Genomic DNA, 13,206 nt, shown 5'->3' with positions numbered 1-13,206 from the left:
CGATCCACCTGCCTTGGCCTCCCACAGTGCTAGGATGACAGATGTGAGCCACCACGCCCGGCCAACATCACCAAGTTTTAAAGGTGATTTCAAAAATACTTTCACTTATGGGTTAAAAATGATCCCTCAAAGAATTCTAGTTACAGGCCAGGCACGGTGGCTCACGCCTGTAATCCTAGCACTCTGCGAGGCTGAGGTGAGAGGATCGCTTGAGCTCAGGAGTTCAAGAAGAGCCTGAGCAAGAGTGAGCGCCCCTCTCTACTAAAAATAAAAAAATTAACCAGGCATCATGGTACACACCTGTAGTTCCAGCTACTTGGGAGGCTGAAGCAGGAGGATCACTTAAGCCTAGGAGTTTGAGGTTGCAGTGAGCTGTGATGATGTCACTGTACTCTACCCAGGGCGACAGAGCAATACTATCTCAAAAAAAAAATTTTTTTTTTTTTGGTTACAAAATAATCTGTGACCTTTCTCTTCTATTTTTAAGTGCTTAGCACAAAACTATAAGAAACGGGCAGTTTTTTTGAAATAAGAGCATGGCTTAGGTGGAATTTGGATGGTGAGTTCCACAGTGAAGCGTGTTCTAAGAGCCAGCATGGGACTCTCTAATCTAAATGCTCCTGTCCTACGGCTTTGCCTCCAGCTGCCAGATTATGTGTCTAAAATGTGCATATGACCCTGTCACTCAGCTGCTTAACCTCTCCAGTGGGTCCTCCTTGCCCTCAGAGGCCAAGCCCTAAGACTGTGACCAGCACCCTGCACCCTGGTCCCTTCCCAGGGAGGCTGTCATGCCCCACCCATCATGCTGAGCTGTCCCTCTCAGCCCTTATAAGGGTCTCTGGATTAACACAGCAAGCAGGTCCCAGGGTCAAGTCCTACTCACCACCTGTTTTTGTGTAACCCAAAGCTAAGAGTGATTTTTTTATTTTTTAATAGTTGAAAAAATATATTAAAAGCATATTTCGTGACATATGAAGATTAGTGAAATTCCAGTTTCGGTGTTCATGTGTTCACATGGAACACAGCCACGCCCATTTGTTCAAGCATTGTCTGTTCACACCACACTGGCAGAGTGGAGTAGTTGTGACAGAGACTGCGTGGCCTGCAAAGCCAGAAATATTTACTCTCAGACCTTTACAGAAAAATTTTGCTGATCCCTGTATTAGTAGTGGCACCAAGGGGAGTGGGGGGAAGAGGGCAATGATCTCCATTAGCCACCCCCAAACTGCCCCAAATAATGACATAGTCTAAGTACAAACAATATGCTTTCTATATGAACACAACTTCCTAGCAAGCCCCCTAGGGCCCTCCCCAACCTATTACTGCCCCTGAAACTTCCCATTCAGGCTTTGGAATAGGTTTTCCTCTCTTCCTGCTTGGGAGACTCATTCCAACCCCTTTACCAGACTGATCTCTACTCATCATCAGCTGATGCGTTCCTTCCTCCAGGAAGCCTTCCTTGACCACCAAGCCTGGGGAGTCTGGCTTAGAGAACCTTTGGACCCTTTGTGCTGAGTCACAGCCCTTTGCATGCAGTATTGACTTGGCTGGCGTACTGTCTGCCTTCCCCCACTAGGCTGTAAACTTCCTGAGGGTAGGGACCCTGTCTTGTTCACTTTTGTATCCCCAGAGCATAGCTGCTTCTGGTGTATTATTAGGTAACCAATAACTGAGTGAATGAATGCAGAATAAGTGACCCCCATCTGTGGGGAATAAAGTATGATTCTTTATCCGTGAGGACCATAGTAGCCTTTAAGAAAATAACAGGATAGAACGGCCTTGAGTCCATCCTTCCTCCTAATGGTGATAATAGCTTTTATATAGTATCTGATGGCTTTATCCCAAAGCTCTCGGCCCTGTGAATTAGGCCATTTATAAAAATATTTCTGTTTATTATATGTTTACTGTGTATCAGGACTTTTGCTAAGTGCTTACTTATATAACCTCTTTTACTCCTCAAACAACCTTGTGAATTGGAAGCTATTATTAGTCCTGTTATACAGAAGAGCAAGGTGAGGCTCAGAGAGGTTAAGTAACTAGTCCAGAGTCACACAGCCAGGAAGTGGCAAGGCTGAGTTTTGAACCTCATTTCTCTGACTCAGGCTCTTAAATCATCTGGACTGTCCAGTAGTCAGTCCCCTTTGGAATTGGAACCAAAGCTGACTAAAGCAGGTTGTGTTTATAAGCGGGACTCTAGTGCAGTACTTTTCTGACTATACACTTATATTCTATTAATAAATATCTTGGCCACCTGCCCTGGACCTTGTGATGTTTGCATATTTTTATTAAAGCCCCGAGGGATGACCTGTGTGGGTCATGGGTGCTCAGGCTCCTTCCACGCCTTTCTTCGTCTCCAGGCGGGCACGGGAGACCTCGCCCACTGCCCTGTTTCTCGCCAGCAGCACTGATCCCCAGCAGCCTCCTCTCCTGACCCGAGTCCCAGCTGCGCCCCAAGCCCAGCGTCGGCAGTGGCCAGCCTCCTTTCCACCAGTGGGGACCTGGCGTGTTGTGTGAGAATTTTTCCCGACTCTCCTTGTTCTCAGGTTCCAGAACGTTGCAACCTGCACAGGTCACAGCAGGTGCCAGAAGGTCAGGCCACCGCGGGGCTGCAGAATGACCATACAGGCCCAGAGCAGCAGGTACACAGCTGGGCTGAGTGTCAGCAGGGTGCCACAGGAAGTCCACTGGTGACGCAGCCCATGAGTCACCACCACCCCCGGGCCAGGTGAAGGGGCTGGCTCACAGCAGGCTAATTCTTGGAATGAGACATGCAGACAAAGTCTCACTCTCCTGGTTAGCAATATAGAACAGTTTCTGCCTGCGTTTCTTCCAAAATCAGTATCCCCCTCCTCCTCCTTTCAGTAAAATTTCTATAAAACAACTAGGTTTTCCATTTATTTATCTACCCATCTATCCTCTATGAGCTCACAATGGTTTTGTTTAAAAGTGTAAAGAATAATGAGGGAAGAATCATTTAAAACTGTACCACGCAGAAATAACCATTTTTTATGTTAGATGACCTCCATTCTGAGTTCTTTACAGGTAACTAGATAATAGTGGTTTCCATTTAACAGTCACTTTTTTCTTTTCTCATTTAAAAATTTAATTTCAGGTTGGCCACAGTGGCTCCCTCCTACAGTCCCAATGCTTTGGGAGACCAAGGTGGGAGGATCACTTGAGGCCAAGAGCTCAAGATCAGCCTGGGCAACATCATGAGATCCCATCTCTACAAAACACAGGGTGTCAGGCAGGTGGGAGGGGCATGGAGGGGAGGGTATGTACACACCTAATGGGTGTGGTGCGCACTGTCTGGGGGATGGGCACACTTGTAGCTCTGACTCGGACAGTGCAAAGTCAATACATGTAACCTAAAAGTTTGTATCCCTGTAATACTCTGGAATAAAAAAAATTTTTGTAATTAAAAATAAACAGGAGTTCGAGACCAGCCTGAGCAAGAGCAAGACCCCGTCTCTACTAAAAATAGAAAGAAATTATCTGGACAACTAAAAATATATAGAGAAAAAATTAGCCAGGCATGGTGGTGCATGCCTGTAGTCCCAGCTACTTAGGAGGCTGAGGCAGGAGGATCGCTTGAGCCCAGGAGTTTGAGGTTGCTGTGAGCTAGCCTGACGCCACGGCACTCTAGCCCGGGCAACAGAGCGAGACTCTGTCTCAAATAAATAAATAAATAAATAAATATAAAAAAAATAAAAAGCTGGGCATGGCAGTGCACACCTGTGGTCCCAGCTACTCAGGAGGTGAAGCGGGAAGATCACTTGAGCCCTGGAGTTCCACCCTGGGATAAAAATTTAATTTCAGATAACTAATTTTATGCCATATTTGAAATTATCGGTATTCATTTGCTCAGAAGAGACATTCTGTCTCTAAGTATATCTCTTCCCCCCTCCTATGTTTCTCATAACCATTATTTTTACTGTGCTAATAAGTCTTATTCACTCTAAAAGGTCTAGAAAGCATAGTAGATCAAAAAGTATTTTTCTAACCCTAGCATACTGAGAGCCACTCTTACCTTGGGGACTGTTGAGGGTCAGTTGGGAAGAAGGCTGATATTTAGGGTGCTCAGTCTGTCTCATTCCATCTCCATCCTTAATCCCTCCATTTACTTAGCGCATGTGTGTGTGTTGAGTGTGTGGCCTTTATGTAAAAGTGGCTCAGCATTGTCCTTGGCTCCCAGGAATTAGTCTGCTCACCCACTGTGGCTCAAGGACAGCATATGACAAAGGACCAGGTCACATGGTGAGTTTTTCTTTTTTAAGAGGCGCCAGCTCCAAGACTCGTGCTTCCAGGGTCACTCAAGTTCTCCATGTGTTACATCAACACTTTGGAGAGAGGCCACCCAGAATCTCTCAGAAACTGTTCTAACAGCGAGATCTTTTTCCACAGGAGAAAGCTCAGTGGCGCAACTGTTAGCTCGCTCCCCCACGCTGCCCAGTGTTGTGACTATTGCGTTGGTTTTTCCAGAGTTCACCTTTAGGTTTAATTTCCTGAAATTGATCTGCTTGGTTACTCTGGCTTCATTTTACTCGCTCGCAATGAGGGGAAATGGCAGTGAACAGACTGCGTTTTATAAGGTTTTTGCTTCAAAAAAATTAAACAGCCATCCACGGTCTCTGCTAGTTTGTTTGCTTTCAGGCAGCTAATAGTCACCCTCTGGGCCTATGGCAGAACTGATACTGACCCCAAATGAATCACCAAAACGCCAGCGAGCCGGGCTTCCTCGTGGGCCTTCCAGGGCTGTCATCTCTGCCTGTGGGGCTGTTGTTCTGTGGTGGTCCCTTGTTCTCCCTCTAAATCCTCGCTCTGCATGGAGCCCCCCGAGAATTGGATGCGCCAGCTGGAGGGGAAGGAGGCAGCCCCTACACCCACTCCCCAAGCAGGCCCACCACCCGCGGGCCCCAAAGGGAGATGAATGCCAGCCTGATATCCAGGGTGAGCGTTGTTTTTTACCACTCTTTCCTAGGAGAGCGGGGCTGCAGCCGTGAGCGTGTCACCCTTCATCAGCCTTTGGTCTCGCTGTTATTTTACTGCTCAATGGTGGGCTCCTGGGCCCCGGGCCTGACTTCACCGGAAGACCAGCTTTCCCCAGTGGTATTCCGATAACTTAGCCAGAGTGAGGTGTTAACCAGAGCGTGATTACTATTTATTTTTAATTTCCTGACCTTAGAAAGAGGGGGGGAAGTGCGGGGCTAACCGGACGGCGAGTGCGAAGGAAGCGTTGGTCCCTGGGTTGGAACGGGGACAGCCTGGTGTGGGGTGGTGGTGATCGGTGTGGGCTCCCACATCCAACAGGCTGGGTCTGAAGCCCATCCCTCCGTTTCCTAGCTGTGGACCTTAGCCAGGTGACCCAGGCCATCTACATCTCAATGTCCCCCACTGGCAAATGGGGTTAGTGACAGTGCTCCACTGCCAGGGTCTTTGTGGGGGTTCAAACGCTTGTTCACCCCGTCCCTGGCGTAGAGTGACTACTCAGTACATCATAGCCCATTGACATTGACTTGTGACTGACGGTTAAATCCTGTTTCCCAGACTCAGTTTAGACGCCTTCATCTTTCCCTGTCTCCCGCCATTTTGTTCTCACTTGAAGTCTTGGGCCCTGCAGTATCAGGTCCCACCTTGGGATGGATTTTTCTGTGGATGGTTGACAATTCCTCAGGGGTACTTAATTCCACTCAGGCTTTTCCTCTTAATTTCCTTCATCTTGCTCTTGCCTCAACCACCCCGCTCCCCAAACCTCTTTGAACTTGGTGTCAGGAGAAATGCCATTCACTGAAGGTTTTTGGTTTTTTAGAATCGATTGTCCTTATACTCCATTCGGGTCTCTCGGAGAAATATTCATGCTTCAACTTCTTAGCACTTTGTTCTGGTACGACTAATATATATAACAACTGGGCACTAAACGTACCACATATAACATTCTAGATCAGAGAATAGAAACACTTTAAAAAAAATCAAAAGGGTTAGATTATGTGGGCTATTTAGAAACTGTTCAGTGGGGCAATATAATTTTTGTTTTCAGAAGATTATGGATTGAACCCCACCCAAGCTTCCAGTGCCTAAGAAAACTGGCAGAAGACGCCCTGCCAAGTTTCCGCACAAGGGCAGTAACGGCGTAATCCTCTGCATCCCGGTTTCATTTCAGAGACACTAGGGACAGGCCATGGCCCTGCTGCCTGGGCAAAGGAGTTCGCCTGAGCTGGGCGGGTAGTGGGGCCGGTGGGGGGTGCCGGGGGCAGGTGCGGGGAAGGATGCTGCACACATGGGCTCGCCAGGTGTCTGGGCCCGCTGGCATCACATGGCCGCGGAAAGAACGTTTACAAGCCTGGGGAGCGCGCCGGTGATGCGTCGTTGAGTTTGAAGGACAGTTACGTTACAGTCCTGACGGCTTTTTGATGAATAGTCAGAAAAGCTTAACTATAAACCTATCCAGTTTTACACAGAAAAGAGATCTTTTTTACATGTAAAATAATGTTTGTGTGTGGGTAGGGGGTGTTGTTATAGCTGTGGAGGAAATTAAACCATAGGAAATAGTTAATAACAGGCTCTATGTTCCTACTGTTGACAATTCACTAGTTAAACGGTGGAATGAAAGGGGAGAAGTGGTTTTCAGGGGTACACGGTATTGCAAGAGCACACACAGGGCTCAGAGTCTAGGAACCTGGTGCTGGGGGCACTTGGGAATCTATGGAATCGACCCCCATAGTTTACAGAGAAGCGAGGGAAATACCCATCCATGTGGCCTTTGGGATAAGCCCTGCTTCTGAAAACCTTTCCACCAAAACTCTGGCTTGTCACTCCAGTGTGCAGTCCAGCTGCTGCTGGCGGCTTGGCACGTGCTTGGAGGAGAAAGCGCCTCTGCAAGCTGAAACCCCGGCTGAATTCCTGCATGTGCCCTGCAGGAAGGTGGGATTCCCAGCTCCCAAGTCCGGTTTTCCATCTAACTTGGTGGCACGCTGTCTGGGCTCAGGTGGAGAATCACTTAGGAAAGAAACGTGTTGCTCCCCACCACGCCCTGGGACTAGAATAGGGCCAATGACCAGCACTTGGAAAGAGCATAGAGGATCGAGGATCCCCTGTGCACAGGCTTCATGAGTCTGCCCGGGAGATGCTGGGAATTTTCCCAGTTACCTGGCAGAGTTATTTTCCTCCCTAAATTTCAGCAAAGAAAAGAAAGGTGTTAATCTATTCTTAACTGTGCAAAGGAGTTTGGACTTCTCCGGGAGGACAACAGGGAGTCATTGAAGAGTACAAAGCCAGAGCAGGGTGACAAGAGTAAGGGGTGGTGAGGAGGCTGCTGCAGTGTCCGGTGAGGGGAGATGGTGGCTTGTGCTGGGGTCGTGGCAGTGACTGATTTTTGAGCTATTCGGGTGGTGAGGGCAGCAAGGCTTGGTGGTTGGTTGGAGGTGGGGGAGGAGGGAGAGAGTTGGTAAGGATGACTCTTGGGTCTCTCGTTGGCACCTGGATGGCCATGGTGTTGTGCTCAGAGAGGGGCCGGTGGAGGAGGAGGCAGAGGCTTTGGGGAACAAGATAATGAGTTCTGAGACCCAAGGGTTGGGCAGCCAGAATGAGAAAAGTTGAGGGATGGAAGATTATGGATCTGGCTGTAGATTGAGAAATGTATAGTCCACAGCACGTGTGCGTGGAACCGTGTCTCAACAGAAATGCTGGCTTGATAGAAGAGGAAGTTGAAGGATAACTGGCTCATGCTGACTGCTTCACACTCCGTAATTCATTTCACAGAAGTGGTCTGAGTGATGCATGTGGGCTCCCTCTGTAACCGTTGCAGTGTTTAACAGGGATCGGTTCCTTATTAACTAATAAAGGAATAAAAGGAAACATTCCAGCATGCTTTCTCTTCCATCATGACTAAAATAAACACTTTTTCCTAAGGATTTTACTAAGTGGAAAAAAAGAGATGCCCTTTTTCTTTTCTTTCTTTTTTTTTTAATTCCTTTTTTCCATAATGACTGTCCTGGGTCCATTATCCTAAAACTGGAAATTTGTGTGGGGAAAGAAAGAGATCAAGGTCTTAAGAGAATTTAAAGAAAATATTTTCCATCTCCAGGGAGAACTGCTGAGGAATGGGGCTTGTGTCGGGGAGAGAATTTAGCATTGACATGAAGAAGGCTTTCTTATGGAGCAGATTTGGATGACAGGCTGTGGCACTGCGTTCTGGAAAGATCGGCGGGGATGAGAGAGACAGCCTCTGCCTGTGGAGTTTCACGGGAGGCCTCCAGGGATCCTTGGCAAGGATGCTTAGAGATCCATTAAAGGGAAACTCCTATTTCTGGGTCTTCCTGTGAATTTCCTGCTCTCAAACCTCAGACCTAAACAGAACCCCTCCTCTCTCAAATATCCCAGGTGCTGCTTTGCTCATGAGAAGACAAGGTGGCCAGAGTGAGAACGTAATTTCATGTCAGCGGCTTGAGAATGAAGAGATTGAAATTCTAGCCCCCATTCAATTTCTGACCCTCAGTAACCTTGGGTGGGTCATGTAACTTTTTCGGGCCTCAGTTTTCCCAGCTGTAAGATGGGTGAAGATAGTAGCCCATGAAGTCCTGGGGGATTAAATGTGACAATACGTGTAGGTTGTTACCACGAAGCTATTATTGATCATAACTGCCCCGCCTCCCTTGCTGGAAGAACAAATTGCTCAATGTAAAAAGTCTTTCAAAAGCAAAAGGTGCTATGCAGCAGCTGTGATGCTATCAATTACCATTATTAATAATAGGTTCATAATTACTTTTGCTGTGGTAGTAAGTGAAAGCCTCTCTGGGTGGGTGATGACTAGGAAAGTGGGAACTATTATTAATGGAGCTGCCAGCTCCTGTTACTGGCTCCACTGACATAATATTTCTCTCTGGGAATCCTTTGACAAATCAGCTGAATTTCCTATTCCCTTGCCCTAAACGCTGTAAATTTGATCCACATGTCTCCAGTGTTGTTTCTGTAGATTAATAATGGAGGGGGGAGGGGCCCAGCCCGCACGAGGGCTCTCCCAGCTGTTTGGGCTGTCTGTGGGTTTCAGCTTGTAGTTGGGGTGGTTTTCTCTTTTGTTTCACTTGCTTTAATGCTTACAGCCAGCTCGTCTCTGTGTGTTTGGTTACTCAGCTGTCAGAGTTTCTGCTGTAGGGAACAAGGCCGCGGTAGGGGGTGGCTCTGGGGAGAGTCCAATCATGTCCTCCTCCTCCTCCCACAGAAAGAAAGCTTTGAAGCGGTGCTTTGCCAAGTCAGCGCTGGATGTGGTGGGAGGGGTCCCTGCCATGCAGCAGGGGCAAAGATTGACAGGGGGCAGGCCGCAGCCACAGCAGCACAGAGGAGGGCAGGGAGGCCTGGGTCAGGGGAAGGGCAGGCGAGGAGGGCAGGACTGACCATCAGCTGAACCTACGGAATGGTGGCCAGGACGTGGGCCGGAGGAGGACTGCTGTTCGTTCGTGTTCAGCCAGGAAAGAGAAACACACAAGGCTCAGCTCAGGGGTGTCCGTGGGTGAAACGGGCAGTAATAATACAGCTGTGTGGTCACACGAACCAGCCACCAAATAGGGACCGCCATGAGCGAGCCCCTGGAGGTATGTTGGTTGGACTCTGGGCTCTCAGAGGGTCAAGTGTACACATTCTGGAGCCAGTCCAACCCGATTGGAATCCTACAGCTCTAGCGCTCATCTGAGCAAGTTTTTCAGATTCTTGAATGTCAGTCCCCCGGTATCGAAGATGGAGCCAGCAGCGCCCATCTCATAGGATGGTGGAAAGAGTAAGGGAGACAGTGTGAATAAAGCCGCGTTCCCAGCACAAAGTGAAAATAGCAGCAGCGACACTCAATAGCACTTCCTCTGAGCCAGGCACTGGCCCGAGCGCTGACCTCCAGTCACTCAGTTAACCCGAGCTGCAGGCCTGTGAGCCAGGGACTCGCATCATCTCTAGGTAACAGATGAGGACCTGACACAGAGAGAGCAAGTGACCTGTCCGGGATCACCCCGCTGGTTATGTGACAGAGCCAGAATCACGGACCCCAGCCCTCCACGCCGAGGCCCGTGTCACGGCTCTGCCGCACCTGTTGCTGCTGTTGTCCTTGTCACACACATCACACATGTCCAGGACAGGGAGTTCTAACCCAGACTTGGCCACATCCCAGGGGCTCTCCAGTTATATCAAGGAATTTTAAGAGATTTTTCCCAAAAGTGACTGATTAAATTCCCGTGGGTATTTTTCTTTAAAAAATAAAAAAAGCTTGGGGGTGGAGAGTTGGAAAAAGAAGATGTGGCAATCAAAGAAACAGCAGTTACCAAAAGTCGAGAATCCCTGTTCTAGGCTCCAGCTGCAGCTAGAATCTCTGTGGCCACATTCTCGGAGGAACCAACATGTAATTTTAAACCAGAGTCTGATTTTGCTTTTCTGGTGCTTTCTAAGAAGCGACACGGTGAGTTGGAGAAATTTACAGGCTGTCACCCTGTGGGATTGATTCTGACAGCTCTGCTCCACTGCTGTGGATGTGCTAATGAAAAACACTAATTGGACTTGGCCAGTGGCTGGGACACGTCCCTTTCTTGGAGTGGAAACGCAGCATCCCTTTCGAGTGGTTGCTTCTAGCACAGGGAAGGGAGGGGACTCCAAGGGTAACACTGCCCTTCTGGTGGGCAGGATGGGCATTTACGCCTGACTCAGCCACCCCTGAGGTCCGTGGAAACAAAGCCAGGTCTCTTTGTCTCCTTGGAACCCCGAACTAGCAAAATGCTGAGCCGACTCTAGCACTCTGTAAATATTCAGCGAGTGACTGAGTGAATGAATGAACTCTCGTATGGCCCGCCAGCCCAAGAGGGCCAGTTCCTCGGGCAACTCCAAGAAAGGATGGACTCTGCTGGCTTAAAACCACAGCCTCAAGTAGCACCGTCCACAGCGAAAGGTTCTGCATCCTCAGGGCTCAAAGAGGTTTCCCTGCTGACCCCCGCTCTGCCAGGAGAAGGGGAGCAGGCCGGGCCTGCGGAGCATCCCCTGCTTCCTGAGTGTGACCTGTCTGCCTCGTGTCCCCACAGGTGTCCTCTCCCTCCCCGCGTACTTCAGCCCCTACAATGGCGGGTCCCTGGGCCATGATGAGCGAGCCGATGCCTACGCCCAGCTGGAGCTCCGGACCCTGGAGCAGTCCCTCCTGGCCACCTGCGTGGGCAGCATCTCGGAACTGAGTAAGTGCGGCAGCCCCGTCCGGCTGGGTGGTGGAGCAACAGAGGGAGGCTCCGAGGGGAAGGCAGGGAGAGCGCGGCCTCTGGGCTCAGCTGCCGCGGCGCCTCCTCCTCCTCCTCCCCCTCCCCTCCCCTCCCCCCTCCTCCCTCCCCCTCCCCCTCCTCCCCCTCCTCCTCCCTGTATCTTGCCTTCCCTGAAAGCTAGATCCCTGTAGACCACAGGCTGCAAACTGGTGGCCCACGGACATGTATGGTTTGGCCAGCATGTGGACTTAGTCACACACAAATCAGGATTTCTGGTTTCTCTTGAAAAATGAGATGATTTAGCAACACTGCACCCATTCCTGCACGGCAGCGACCAGCGGGAGCTGAGGGGCAGTGCAGTGGGTGGCTCACATTCCCCACTTTGCCACTCACCTGGTGTCTCATACCTGGCCATCTCACTCGCTTTACCTGCCTGGCCCCAAAGGATCTGAATTTGTAACTGGAACTCTTCTTGAGGCCCTGAAGCCTCAAGAAGATGACAGCAGAGCTCCTCTGGCTGAAGGAGGGTGTGGTCGGGTGGCCCCTGCCAGGACATGGGGCACAGTTGGAAACCCTTGGCGTAGGTCCTTACCATCCGACAACTGCTTGAAAGTGAAATCCCATGCCACCTCCTGAGCTCTCCCTCTGGTTACCCCAGTTAATATTTGAGAAATCAGACTGCACATTCTGCCATCTTAATTCCCCTGCGTTCTGTTGAGACCACCCAGTGCCGGGCAGTGACACGTACCAAGCGTCATATAGCATGTGGCATGGAAACAGAGTGTCTCTGCCCCAGCCTCCTCCATCTGTGATCCCCTTGAGCGATGCAGCTTCCTCCCTCCGTCCATTCTTCTTCCCCCTTCCCAGGACAGGAAGTGAAGGTGCCCAGTTCAAGGTCACCGAGCAGATCTGCAATAGGGCTGGGAGAGAAGGCGGGATTTCCTGCCTCCTGGCGGTATTACGGCATTCAGGGCCTGCAGGTTGCCACCTGGGTCCCCCACCCCTTGAGGGACCCCACAGGAAGTAGGTTCTGGTGTGTGGCTTGATCTCTGTCCCTGTTAAATGTCTCCTGGACCATGGGCTGTCTTGGGGCCATGCACAGTCTGTGCTTTGGTGAACCCTCCTGCTGTGAGGACAGGGAGGGACACACACAGCCCTCAGTCCACTGGAGAGCACCGAGGTTTTGCTTTGCTTTTGAACATTAAGTGAGCAAAGACACCACTACTGTGTGCAAGACACCAACGCAAAGCATCTTGCTCAGTTTTTCTCATTTATTCCTCAGAACTACTCAGTGAGGTGTGTCCTGATGAGAGAGCTGAGGCTCAGAGCAGAACAGTGATGTTCCCCAAGTCATGTGGCCAGCAAGGATCAGAGCAGCAGCCTTGACTGCAATGGTGTCTGGCTTTATTGGCCACACTCTTAATCACCCAGCTATGGGCTTCCTGGACAAGGCTAGCAACCTGGTCACCAGCGTCTCAGGGCAGCGGGGATCAAGGTCAGGGCTGGTCCTTGGCCTCTTCTCATGGTGCCCCCCTGTGTCCACTACAGTCCCAGCCAGGCACGAGGAGGAGTGTTCAGAAACTTCCCCCTGGGGAAGAGCTTGACATCCTTCCATCCCTGCTGGTGAGCCCAGGGACCAAGCACTGAGTCCTTGGCTTTACCTTCTAAAACCACCCTGAGATTTAGTTGGCCCCTTTCTCCACCTCTGCTGCTACCAGCCCAGCCCAAGCCTGGCCATGCAAAGCATAAATGGGGTGACGTCACTCATTTGCTCAGTACCTGTGCCCTCCGCCCCACCCCCATGGCTTACACTCAGTAAAATCCAAGACCCTCACCACTGACCAGGATCCCACACGTGACCTGGCGTCATCCCCTGCTCCTCGTATCAGGCTCACTGCACCGCAGCCGCCCGGCCTCCTGGCCAAGTGCCCTCCGCTCCGGGGCTTTTCCTCTGCCTGCGACATTTCCACCCCCTCCTTCACTTCTTCAA

At 50.2% G+C, this 13,206-nt stretch overlaps 1 protein-coding gene across 1 annotated transcript in view; it reads left to right on the top strand.

Annotated features, from left to right (window-relative positions):
- Window positions 1–13,206, top strand: part of ABTB2 (ankyrin repeat and BTB domain containing 2) — a 167,005-nt gene that overhangs the window by 111,802 nt on the left and 41,997 nt on the right. Inside the window, exon 2 of the mRNA XM_045557782.1 lies at window positions 11,049–11,195. Within this exon, the coding sequence (XP_045413738.1) occupies window positions 11,049–11,195 (147 nt within the window). The remainder of the gene's footprint in view (window positions 1–11,048; window positions 11,196–13,206) is intronic.

This window comes from Lemur catta, chromosome 7 (assembly GCF_020740605.2).
Source record: "Lemur catta isolate mLemCat1 chromosome 7, mLemCat1.pri, whole genome shotgun sequence".
NCBI lineage: Eukaryota > Metazoa > Chordata > Mammalia > Primates > Lemuridae > Lemur > Lemur catta.
This window is presented reverse-complemented; position numbering and strand designations above follow the sequence as displayed.